Source organism: Eumetopias jubatus, unplaced genomic scaffold (genome assembly GCF_037043125.1).
Source record: "Eumetopias jubatus isolate StellerSeaLion01/CBP00866 unplaced genomic scaffold, mEumJub1_p1.0 scaffold_1, whole genome shotgun sequence".
Classification (NCBI taxonomy): domain Eukaryota; kingdom Metazoa; phylum Chordata; class Mammalia; order Carnivora; family Otariidae; genus Eumetopias; species Eumetopias jubatus.
In genome coordinates, this window is record NW_028274807.1 from 118,992,335 (window position 1) to 119,005,580 (window position 13,246).

The 13,246-nt window shown below is 45.1% G+C and overlaps 1 protein-coding gene across 1 annotated transcript in view; it reads right to left on the reverse strand.

The window, feature by feature from the left end:
- The window catches only part of LOC148165050 (uncharacterized), a 39,758-nt gene extending 27,469 nt beyond the window's left edge, over positions 1 to 12,289 (reverse strand). Inside the window, exons 1-5 of the mRNA XM_088021058.1 lie at positions 12,110 to 12,289; positions 10,180 to 10,332; positions 5,186 to 5,334; positions 2,257 to 2,397; positions 1,730 to 1,875 (exon numbers count right to left, since the gene is read on the reverse strand). Of these exons, the coding sequence (XP_087877184.1) occupies positions 1,730 to 1,875; positions 2,257 to 2,397; positions 5,186 to 5,334; positions 10,180 to 10,332; positions 12,110 to 12,289 (769 nt within the window). The remainder of the gene's footprint in view (positions 1 to 1,729; positions 1,876 to 2,256; positions 2,398 to 5,185; positions 5,335 to 10,179; positions 10,333 to 12,109) is intronic.
- Positions 12,290 to 13,246: the final 957 nt, after the last annotated feature.

Genomic DNA, 13,246 nt, shown 5'->3' on the forward strand with positions numbered 1-13,246 from the left:
AACCCCTGAGATCAAGAGTCACATGCAACTGAGCCAGCCAGGCGCCCTTCTGCAACTTCCAAATATACAATACGGTATATTTCACAGTGGTCCCCATGCTGCACAGGCCTTGAGCTCTTTATCTTCATTTTTTCCAGCACGTAGAGTGACTGCGTTCACCAACATGCCTCAAGTTTACTCTCTGGGAAAAGGTTGTTGTTATAATGACGATGGTGATGATGATAATTAATGTCCCTCAAGTACTTACGATGTGCCAGGCATCATGCTAACTGCATCACATTACACCACTTCCTCCTCACTAAACACTATGAGGTAGTTACGTTTATTTTGTAGCTCAAGAAGCTAAAGTCAGATCAATTTGAAAATTTGCCCAACCTAATGCACAGCTGGGGTAGGATTTGAACCCAGACCTGATTCTAAGTCTGTGCTATTAGCCACTTGCTATAGTTTCTGTTAACAATGATTAAAAGTAGTCAGCTTTAAAATGTGCCATAAACATGTGTATTAGGGATCTATTAAAACAAATGATAAGCCTTTTATAAGGGAGTAAGCAGCTGTTGTTCTTGTCTGTCCTGTATCTGTCCTTCTCATCGGTTTACTTCTTTGAGGGGCTGCCACTTTGCTCCCCAGCAAATCATGGGGCTCTGGTTTGGCTGCCCATCAGAATGCTCCACTCCTCCCCCAGTGGGGTGTGTGATCAGTCCTGGCCAATTGCAGTTTAGCACATCCGGGGCTGTAGGGACTGGTCTGACAGGTATGTATGTGACCCAGGGAGGGCCAGTGAGAGCCTTCCCCGGGGGATTTGACCCACAGTCACTGGGAGACAGAGGTTCACACTTCCTGGCTGATTGGAAGTCACGAAGATATAGCCCTGGGACTGCTGACAGATGTGTCAACTGCTCTTTCCTGCCTGGAGGAAGGCTGACCGCACTGGGAGAGAAGGCCCACGCTCAGAAGGGAAGTCGAGGGAAGAGCAGCAAACTCAGGGTCTCCTGATGACATCATCTGAGCCCCCGAATTCAGCTATCTCTGAAGACAGCTGTGGACGTCCCAGTTATGTGAGCCAATAAGCCCCTATTAACCTTGAATTCTGTTTGGGTTGCTTTCACTTTTAACTGAAGAGTTCTGATTAACATGCTGTCTTAGTTCCCCGCTTCTGCTATAACAAATGACCTTAAACTTAGTCACTTAAAACAATACAAGGCTATGACCTTACAGATCTGGAGGTCCAAAGTCCAAAATGGGTCTCACCGTCAAGGCATTGGTGGACTGTGTGTCTTTTAGTGGCTCTGGGGAAGAATTCCTTGCCCCGCCCTTCCCAGCTCCTCGAGGCCATCTACATTCCTTGGCTGCTGGCCCCTTCCAGCATCCCTCCAACCTTTCCTTCCATGGTCACATCTTCATCTCTCTGGCTCTGACCCTCCTGCCCCCCCCCCCCCGCAAAGATCCTGTGATGACACTGGACCCACCCAGAGAATCCAGGATAAACCCCCATCTCAAGGCCCTTAATTTTATCATATCTGCACAGTTCCATTTGCCAGGTGAGGTAATATAATCACCGGTTGAGGATTAGGACAAAGACATTGCTGGGGGTCCATTATTCTGCTCTCATTCATACTCAGCAAGAAGAATTTCCACTGACCACAGGGAAGGCCATTTTTAAACGCAAAGCCGTTTCTTTCTTACAGGTAGCCCCAGAGAGTGTAGGGCCCAGATCCCCGGCACTTACCCTGTAGCTGCTGAGGGGGACTCCCGGGGTCTGGTGGGGATGTGGCCGGCTGCTCTCTCCCCTGTGTCTTTGCATACTCGGCTACAGGTCTGAGGAGACTCAGAGCCCCAGAACACTGTAAGTAATTGCCGTCAAGGTGCAGCTCACTGGGGAGGGGTGAAATACATCGTACATTCGATGTTATTTTCACTTCCGCAAATTTGGATTTGAGGTCTTCACCTCATAAAATAATAGACCTAGTTATATACTAATAAATAAATAATCATAATAGATAACAGATCATATTGCAAAAAATAGACCTAGTGACCATGTCATCGGGCCAAAAACATGCATATAGCACAATACCCTTGATTCTCAAATGTAACTAAAGGATCTTTCTCTTATAATTAAGAAAAAGAAGACAAAATAACTAACGTAGTGAAAAGTCAGGGGAAATCATGGGTTAATGGATTTTGTAATTCAGCTGGTTATATAACTCAAGACAGAACAGAGCCAGAGGCAGGAGGCGAGCAGGGGATGCGTCTCACCAAATGGAGCTGTGGTATATGATGGCGCCCAGCCATGGCCCGCTCTGTGGCCCCAGACCACAGTAGCGCAGACTGAGGGCTTGAAGCCTTTGGTTGTTCTCCAGGCCTGAGAAAATACTCTCAATTTCTTCACTTCCAAGTCTAGAAAGAAATGACAGGAACACATTAGTGACTTTTAAAACCTATGTCACCTGTTGGATTATTCATTTTAAGGGACTCCCTAGGACAGCTCAGACTTTTACTGATCCATACTATGAGCTTCCACGGCCGGGGCAGGCTATGGGAGTGAGCTGGGTGACTGAGGAGGGCAGCCTGCATGTGGAGGAAGGGGGACCCAGAATCTGCCTCCTGGGCAAAGGGAGCAGAGCACGGTTTGAAGTACCCATGCAAAGGAGCAGATAGAGAGCAAGTTCTGGATCCTGAAGACAGGAGAGATTGCCCAGCTGGCAGGGATGAAAGTGTCTGAGAAGACCCCAGCAGTAGCAGGCTGTGTAAGGAGGGAGCCTTTAAAGTACGTCCAGAGCAGGTTTCAGGGAAGTCCAGCCTCTTGGCCCTCCTTCCTGGCCCTGGGCTGCTCCTCGTCTTGTATCACCTAGTCCTTCGACTTTGCAAAGAGAAGTCGCAGGCATCACGCCAACACAGCCTCTGGGAATAGGCATTAGGTCAGGAAACTGAGCAACAGTGAGGTAGAGGGATGTCTTCAGGGAATTTGGAATGTCAGTGGCTGAACTTTCAAATGAGGTACGTATTAACAGAAGTAACTTCTTAAATTTACTAGTTTAGCCAACAAGTGGTTAGCGAAGGCGGCTACTGTGGTGGGTGTGGGGATGCAGCTGTGTATGAGAAAGAAGGGCGTCCTGCCTGCTGGACTTCACAGCCTCACAGCGAAAAGCGGAGGGAAGTCCCCAGAGGCCGGTAGCCTGCTCTTTTACCAGTGTTGAGGTCTCAGTGGTGACTCCCAACCACCCAACCCTGACAACTCTAGGTGTCTTGGCAATAGGAGGATTTCAACGGATGATGAACATAAGCTATTTCCTGGGGCACCTGGGTGGCTCCGTCAGGTAAGCATCCAACTCTTGATTTTGGCTCAGCTCATGATCTCAGGGTCCTGATATGGAGCCCTGTTTTGGGCTCCTGGCTCAGCGCAGAGTCTGCTGGAGATTCTCTCTCTCCCTCCCCCTCTCTCTAAACAGATAAATAAAATCTGTTAAAAATAAAGTAAGCTGTGGGGGCGCCTGGGTGGCTCAGTCAGTTAAGCATCTGCCTTTAGCTCAGGTCATGATCTCAGAGTCCTGGGATCGAGCCCCGTGTCAGGCTCCCTGCTCAGCGGGGGGTCTGCTTGTCCCTCTCCCTCTACCCCTCCCTGTGCTGTGCTCTCTCTCTCTCTGTCAAATAAACAAATAAAATCTTAAAAAAAAAAAATAAAGTAAGCTGTTTCCTAACAATGGGGATTCCTTTTTTCTTCCTTCTGTCTTCCTGCCAGTGCAGGTCTCTGGGTCCAGCGCAGGAGCTGGAGTCCAGAAGGGTCTCAGCAGAGGGGCTGGTTCTGCCCAGTGCAGTGTGGGAAGCTGGGAGACTCCCAGGCTGATCCTAAGTCACTGCAGGGTATCCTGAGGACACTGGACTTCTGCTGTTCTGTGTTAGGAAACCCTAACTGAGGCTCCTCCAAGCACCTCAGAAACACAAAGAACCTCCAGAGACAGTCCCTCTCCCCAGCTTTTTGCCGATAGAATTGTCCACGGTCACAACCAGGGCCCTAATAAGACCCTAGCTCCTTAATGGGGTCTTTGTGTTGCGGTGGTACCACTTCTCAGGCATGAATCAGCTCTTTCACCTCACAGCCCACTGGCCTTCTGAGTATAAGGTAGCACCAGGTTCCAGGGGAAGAGTCTCAGAATCAAAGACCTGAGAAGTGGAAGAGATCATCTCATAGATCAGAGAGGTTGCATGACCTATCGCACATCACACAAGCAGGTTGAAATTATTTATGGATGGCACACTATAGACGCCCCCAGCAATCTAGTATCACAGATCAGAAGTGGGCTCGGATTCAGATGGCTGGATTCACATCTAGGTTCCGTCCCTAAGAGGTGAATGGCCTTGAACAAGCCAGTTAATCCCCTTGAGTCTTTCCTCATCTATACAGAGTCAAAGGATGGAAATGGTACATATCTGTCATTATATATCCTACATCCATATGTAATGGTACATATCTCTCTGTTGTTGGGAGAATAAATGAGATAAGCCATGCACTGTGCTTGACACACCGTTAGCACTCAGTAACAGTTAGCTGATATCATCATCATCATCATTGCGCCCTGACCCGCCCCTGACAGCCTGGTGCCGCAGCCCTCTCTGAAAGACTGGCTCTTTCCCCTAGTACCACGCCTGTCCTCCCACGTCCGCTCCTGCTGAATAATGGCCTGTCCCATAGGGGATCATGGTTCCCCTTATCCAAACCACTAAAATTTACATGGACATTTTTTGTGACATTCAGGCTTTCTACCCTGCGTTATACGTAACCTAGAGCATGTCGCCTCCCCTCTACTATATCAAGGACTTCCTTGCTCAGTGGCATTGCCTTATATATGTGTGTATCTTCCTTAGCAAAGAGCAGTGTCTTGCACAAACAGGCCATTGACAAATATTTGTTGACAGAATGAATGAATAAAAAGGAAGGAAGGAAGGAAGGAAGGAAGGAAGGAAGGAAGGAAGGAAGGAGAGGATAGATGGAGAAATGAATGAAAAAAGCCTCTTTTTGAGAACCCTGACATTTACTCAGGAACATTAGCTCTAAGGAGGTTTTGGAGCGTCCCCTTTCAGCGATGACTTGATGAGGCACAAGGAACCAGGCCACCGCCCTCCCTGCTTTGCCTCCCTCAGCAGACAGCAACAGGAGCCCTGAAGGAACCCCGCATTCCAGCCTCACCTGCAGTAATCGAGGATGAGAGAACGCAGACAGCTGCATGGCAGAGCCCTCCCAAGTCTCCCGAGAGCCCACAGATCCATCCTGCAGTCAATGAGCTCCAGGCTGGTAAATGGGCAGGCGGCACGCCCCTTCAACTCCAGAAGCGAAGCCTAAGGACGTGAGGTGAAAGAAACCGTGCTCACGCAAGGGAGACAAAGACGCTCTGTGTTTTCATGTAACCTAAAAGCCCATTACGTTCATTACCACAACAGTTTTCCCTTTAAGACAACTTTCTAATTCCCCCAAGGAGAAAGTGGCATGAAAATAAAAGAAAAAATAAAATAATTGCCCTTTAAAAGGACGACTGTGAAGAATTAAATGGGAAACACCAAGCTTTATGATGAGATGAGATGAGATGAGACGAGATATACTGTAGCATCTCTTTTTAGATGTTATTAGGGGCTGGTCCAGAAGACACCAACTTTGCTGACACCTTGAGCTCAGCCTTCCAAGCCTTCATAACTGTGAGGAAATAAATTTCTGTTGTTTAAACCGTGTAACCTGTGGCAATAGGTTATGGCAGCCCACCCAGACTAACACAGATGTTGATATTCTAACCCACAAATTTATCCTCCTAGGGTTGTGTTCTTTTCAATAGAGAAGTATCATCATGCCAACTTTCGTCTAACTAGGCAAAACAATTATAATAGTTGAATTACCTCCTAAGTAATTTATATTCACTGTTACAGGTATTAGGGTTTAGAGGATATAGAGGTCCGCTCAGAACTAGGCCAGGCAGGGGTGCATGGGTGGTTCACTTGGTTAAGTATCAGACTCTTGATTTTGGCTCAGGTCATGATCTCGGGGTCCTGGGATCAAGCCCCATGTCAGGCTCTGTGCTCAGCAGGGAGTCTGCTTCTCTCTTTCTCCCTCTGCCCCTCCCCTGGCTCACATACTCTCGCTCTCTCTAAACTAAAATCTTAAAAAAAAAAAAAAAGAACTGGACCATCCAAATTCAGCAACGAGGTGTTTCTCATGGTGAAGCCACAGGACTGGGGGCAAAATACACAAACATTTGGAACCATGTCAGGTTCTCTCTGTCTCCTGAATGGAGGGATCTATGGCAAGGTCATTTCTTGTGGTAACAAAGGATTCCAGTGACAATTAAATCCCTACCTAATTGACAGAAGGAGGTATTTAAAGCTACAAATCACAAAGGCCACCTTTCAGCAATTAGAATTACCACAACCTAAGGATTTCTTCAGTTCAGAATTTAAACCTAACGGAGGCTTTGGTGGGGTTTGGAGGATTTAGGGTTTCCTGAGGCAATGACATATTGGTCAGAGATAGGGTTCCAAATTATAGCTTGGCTGAGAATATAAGAGCCCTTGCAGCCTTAACTACAGAGCTGGCGTTTGAGGTCTCTTTTATGAGAAAACACCTTGTTCAAGTGCTGGATTGGATCTTGCAAGCTGTGTTTCTGACAGAGGAGGCAATGTGGCATGTCACTGCCTATGGTAATGCTGGTCTGTGCAAAACAGGCTCTCAACCCAGGTCCTAACGATCTCAAGCAGTGGTTTCCAGTGTCATTCCCTGGGGCACTAGCAACTGCTTCGGGCAAGACCATAGCCTTCGACCACAGAATTCCCTAATAGCCTCCAGGTGACCAAGAAGGCTGCATTTTAAAGAACTATTAAGGATCGCTTTTAACATGCATGGACAGCATTCTATGGCCTGCTTAAATGGACTGGGTACCCTGACTGACACTTTTTTTTTTTAAGATTTTATTTATTCATTTGAGACACAGAGATACACAGAGAGAGAGAGCGTGAGCAGGGAGAGAGGCAGAGGGAGAGGGAGAAGCAGGCTCCCTGCTGAGGCAGGAGCCCGATGCGGGGCTCGATCCCAGGACCCTGGGATCATGACCTGAGCCGAAGGCAGATGCTTAACCATCTGAGCCACCCAGGTGCCCCCTGACTGACACTTTTAATAAAAACAACTAAAAATTCTGGTTATGCATTAAAGATACCTTTTTAAAATTTATTTTGGAATTGTGGTCAAATACACATAAAGAATTTGCCATCTTAACCATTTTTAGGTTCACAGTTCAGTGGCATTAAGTGCATTCACACTGCTGTACAACCCTCAACACCATCCATCTCCAGAACTTTTTTCATCTTGTAAAACTCAAACTCTGTACCCAGGAAAACATAACTCCCAGTCTCCCTTCCCCCACAATGTCTGGCAACCGCCATTTTATTTTCTTTCTCTATGAGTCTTACTACTCTAGGTACTTCCTATAATACAATGATAGAGGATTTGTCCTTTTGTGATTGACTTATCTTACTTAGCAGAAGTTCCTCAAGGTTCATACATGCAGCATATGTCACAACGTCCTTCCTGTTAAAGGCTGAATAATATTCTACTGTATGTATATCCCACATTTTGTTTTCTACTCATCTGTTAATGGACATTTGGATTGCTTCCACCTTTGGCTATTGTGAATAATGCTACCATGAAGATGAGTGTACAAATATCTCTTTGAGATCTGGCTTTCAATTCTTTTGGTTAGATATCCAGAAGTGGAATTGCTGAATCATATGGTAATTCTATTTTTAATTTTTTAAGGAACTTCCATCCTGTTTTCCATAGTGGCTACACCAATTTATATTCCCACCAATAGTGCACAGGTTTTCCAATTTCTCCACGTCCTGTCAACACATTATTTTCTGCTTTTTTTTTTTAAGATTTTTATTTATTTATTTGACAGAGGGAACACAAGCAGGGGGAGTGGGAGAGGGAGAAGCAAGCTTCCTGCGGAGCAGGGAGCCCGATGTGGGGCTCGATCCCAGGGCCCTGGGATCATGACCTGAGCTGAAGGCAGACGCTTAACGCCTAAGCCACCCAGGCGCCCTCTGCTTTTTTTGATAGTAGTAGCCATACTAGTTGACATGAGGTAGTATCTCATTGCAGTTTTGATTTGCATTTCCCTAAAGATTACTGATGTTGAACATCTTTTGTGTGTTTATTATTCATTTGTATACCTTCTTTGGAGAATGTTTACTTAAGTCCTTTGCCCATTTTTAAATTAGGTTGTTTGTTTTTTGTTGTTGTTGAATTGTAGGAGTTCTTTATGTATCCTGGATATTAAACCCTTATCAAATATATGATTTGCAATTATTGTCCCCTATTTTATGGGTTGCCTGTTCACTTAATTGAGTATGTCTTTTGATGCACAGAAGTTTTAAATTTTGATGTTGTCCAAACCATCTAGTTTTTCTTTTGTTGCCTGTGCTTTTACTGTCTTATATAAGAAACCACTGCCAAATCCAACATCATGAAGCTTTTCCTTTATGCTTTCTTTTAAGAGTTTCAAAAATATCTTTTTAAAATGTGTTGATCGGCAGGACAGTGAGGAATACCCAAAGATCAATGCATGCGGGAAAGTGGGAACCTCGAGTGGTCTGCAGGGCACTGAAGCCAGCTTTTCCTTTGAGAGCACCGGTAAAGCAGGGAACTGAGTTGTGCTTTTCGTGGATCTTGCAGTCCAGCGGACAGTAAAGCCCAAGATCAGTGGAGGTGAGGAGTCTAAGAGAAAATACTGCATACAGGTGTGGCTCAAAACAGAATGAGCTATGCACTATGCCCTTAGAGTAAGGATGAATTAGAAATAAACCCAACTCTCCCTTCCCCAGGGAAAACTGACTATCTCAAACTGAGACTGAGTACACAGGAAAAAAAAAATATATCCCCTGTGAACTCACAAGCTAGTCTTAACATAGGTAATTGCACCCTGAATTCATTCCACCTGGATGGTTCAAAGAGCCCTCAGGTCAAGAATTTAATTTAACATAGCCCTGAGATGGTAGCACCCTGAGTGTGAGGCCGAAGCAAACGCAAATCCTCCCCAGAGAATGCTATCTTCAGGGCGCCTGGGTGGCTTAGTCGGTTAAGTGTCTGCCTTTGGCTCAAGTCATGATCCCAGGGTCCTGGGATTGAGTCCCACATTGGGCTCCTTGCTCAGCAGGGAGCCTGCTTCTCCCTCTGCCTGCCTCTCCCCCTGCTTGTGCTCTCTCTCGTGCACCCTCTCTCTCTGACAAATAAATAAATAAAATCTTAAAAAAAAAAAAAAGAATGCTGTCTTCAAATCAGATCTCAAGGAATTGCCTCAACAATTTTCCTAGGAAATAAAAGTTTACAGTACAAAAGAAATCACAAAAACACACAAGGAAATGTTCCATGAGTAAGAGCCAGTAGAAGCAAGAGTCAGTAACATCAGCCTCCAAAATAATTTAGTTTATTGAAACTATTAGACACAGATTATAAAATAAGTTTAACACATTCAATGAAATAAAACAAGGGATTTTTAAATAGGCAAGAAACTAGAAAAATGGGCACTAATGCCCTCTCCCAATTACTACCTCCTCCCTCTTCCCTAAAAGTAATTTTATGATAATCAAACATTATAGTTTTACCTGCTTTTTACTTTGTAAAATGCAACATACGGTATGTAATCTTTTGTGTGTCTCTTTGCTTGTATGTTTTTATGAGTCATCATATTTTATTTTTGTATAGCTATATAGTTGATGCATTTTCATTGCTATATAGTTTTTTTTTAAATTATATTTATTTATTTAAGAGAGGGAGAGAGAGCATAAGCAGGGGGAGGGAGAGGGACAAGCAGACTCTGCACTGAGTGTGGAGCCCGATGTGGAGCTCCATCCCATGACCCCGAGATCATGACCTGAGCTGAAATCGAGAGTCAGATGCTTACCCAACTGAACCACCTATAGAGTTTTCTACTATATGAATATACCATGATTTCTTTATTGTTTTTTTGTACCTTTACATAACTTTGAAATGTTTCATTAAAAAAATATATTGTGTTTTTTTTAAAAAAGAAAAGCTTGGAGCATATCAGTCAACAACCGAATGAACTACAGCTGGAATACATATTATGTTTATATTCAATTTTAAGTTTAATTGAAGGAACACTTCTAAAATGCATGACTTACCAGTCTGGCAATCTCTGGGTTGCTCAGTTGAAGGCTCCAGATACAGATCTCTTTCCCCAGCATATAACACTCATCTCGAATTGTCATGAGCAAAGGTTCTAAGGATATTGGTAGGATGCTTGTCGGGGAGTCTTCAGGTCTTACAAGCATAAACTGGAGTGTCAAAATAAAAAGTACAGGTGGGAATCATAAAGAGATGTCCACGCATCTGTATGCGTAGAGAAAGAATAATGTCATCAGACAACATTAGAACATTTGAAAAGGTAATTGACTTTGGATCACATGTGCATTGGGGAGGTAATTCAATACAAACTTATGAAGTTCTTGCCATATGCAAAGGCAATCTTATAGGGCACAGATTTTTTCCATCAGGTTACTACTCATTATTGGGTGAGGAAATCAAGTGAGTGGGTTTTAACCAGCTTTTTTGTTTCTTTCTCTAATGAAATAGAAAAGAAGAAAAATTATCTGAGTGTATCCTATGCAGTAAAAAATAATTGTCTCATGAGACTTTTATTTCAGTGATGCTCAAAATCAAAATGGAGACCCAACCAAAGCAACCCACCCAACATAAACAGCCCGTATAGTCTTATGAGCAGGGAGATGTATGGAGGAGTCCAGAGAAGCAACTAACTACAAGAGAAGGAATTAGAAAGACCTAGGAGGGGCGCCTGGGTGGCTCAGTCGTTAAGCGTCTGCCTTCGGCTCAGGTCATGGTCCCGGGGTCCTGGGATCGAACCCCTCGTCGGGCTCCCTGCTCCGCGGGAAGCCTGCTTCTCCCTCTCCCTCTGCTGCTCCCCCTGCTTGTGCTCCCTCTCTCGCTGTCTCTCTCTCTCTGTCAAATAAATAAATAAAAATCTTCAAAAAAGAAAAAAATAGGAAGACCCAGGAGGGCAGAGGGGACGGGAGACGAGGAGAGGTGGCTAGGGAAAGACCAAAGGGGCAAGAGGAGAGAGGCAGCTGCCCTGGGGAGTGGAGGTTTGGGCAAAAGAGATGGTTAGGGAGGACTTTCAGAGGTTCTTTTTATGTGGGGTGCAATGTAATCATCCTCCTGTCCCCAAAAAAATATTCAGGAAAAATACGGGTAGGATGGATTTGGGTCAAAATCACCTTAGAATAATGGTTATTTTTAAGTACCCATCTCTAATTAATTTATTCTCTTGTTTAGCACTCAGCATTTTAGAAAATCAGTGGGTGGTTGGTTATTAAAACACAAACTGTCTTTCTGGGCTGGCCATAGAAAAGCTGGAGAGCAGCCAGTCTGCCCTTGGCGGCAAGGCCCCACCTTCCGGACTAGCAGGTGCCCCTTCGCCAGAGTAGACCGTTTAGTTTCAGTGCTGGCCGCTCTTCTTTGCCCTCACAAGCGATCCCTAGATTTAATCTCAGAAAAGATATGACATCTGATTTTTTTTTTTTTTTCTGAAATCCTGTATTTGGGAGTCAGAATTGTGTTTGCTGACCTCACTCCAAGTGAGGGGGAAGCATGGGTGAGTGCGGCGGGCCGGGGTGGGGCGGGGGGGTCTGGCCTGATGACACGGACACAGGAGCTGTCAAGGGAAGCAAACATTCTCATGGAGGTGTCCCGTGGGGTGGCGGGCATGCTGGGCACAGATGTCCTGCAATGATGCCCAAAGTGGTGCTTTGAGCGGGGCTTTCCAGAGGTAGAGTGGGAGGGGCAGGTTGGCTATTCCAGATGTGAAGCGCGGTGTGAGAAAAGCCAGGTCTGCTGGAAGGACTGGGAGGGGGAGATCCGGAGGTAGGAGCAGGGAGGTAGAGATGCTGAGCAGAGCCCCAAGGGCCAGAGGCAGGCTTTGGGCTTCAGGCAGGCAGGAACGCAGAGAGCGCCTTGTCTGAGGACCCGTGTTCCTCGGGGCTAAACCCTAGTTAGTTCACTTCAGAGAAGAATAAGCAAAGGAGGCCACGCACTCACTTTCCTGAGAATCTGTTCATTGTTGATGCTGGTTTTCAAGTCCTGTTTGATGGCTGGACACACAGATGTCTGCGTCTGGGCGCAGTGCTTCTCGTATGTTTTCAGGAACTTTTGAAGAATTGGAACGATGGGCAGGGGTGTTCCTTTAGTTTTTTGTCTTCCTTCCTTTTCTCTTGGCATTGTTTTACTGTGTGAGATTCCACCTGGATTCTGAAAATAGTACCTTGCCCTGAAACCCAATACACAGATGTCTTTTTAAGGAGCAGATCACACTTCCCCCACTAAAAATTGGCAAATATTGCTGCATGCCCTTCTCGGAAAACCTTAAAGTGCCTCATGTGTCTTAAAATGGGAGTAGGGAATCAAGATGGAGACACTTGAGCAGAATTGTTCAATTTCCAGTCTCTATATTCATGGATCCATGTTCTTTCAGATTCTTTAAAATGGGGCAGTACCCTTGGAACTCCATTATAAAGGGATACAATTAACATTAGTGGGCACTAAATATTACCAAAGACATACTGATTTTTAAATGGCATAGTTTTCTTTATAGACATAATTCTTGCCAGGCAGCATATCCACAGTGGTTAAGAACGTGAGCTTTGAAGGGAAACAGACCTGGATTTTAGTCTTGTCTCCACTATTTGACTCACTTGGGTGGCCTGAGGTATTCTATGAAGCCTTTTCAAGCCTCTATTTCTCCATCTGTGAAATGGATTATGGTTGTCGCTAGGATTAAGGAAGGTTAAGTTTATAAAGCACTTAGCACAATGCCTGGCACACAGTAAAAGTGCTCAATAAACTTTATTAGTACTATTGAGATTACTATTATTTTGCTGGCCACAGGAAACCACCCAATCAGTACTGATTTGTCCCTTCCATTATCCCGCCTTGAAAGGTTCCTCCATGTGATAATGTCACCAGCTAGATCCCAAGACCTGACCTTCATTGCCCACCTGCTTATACTCTCTAACCTTTGTTTTACATTTTTCTTTAAGCTCTTCTTTCCGGCTTACCTCTTAACTCAGGCAAAGGGAACCTAAAATCACCCTCAGGGGATGGCTACAGCCCTGACAACACCTCCCAGATCATGGAGACTGTTTGAGCTAAACTCCCGGACTCACTTTGGCTCAGATG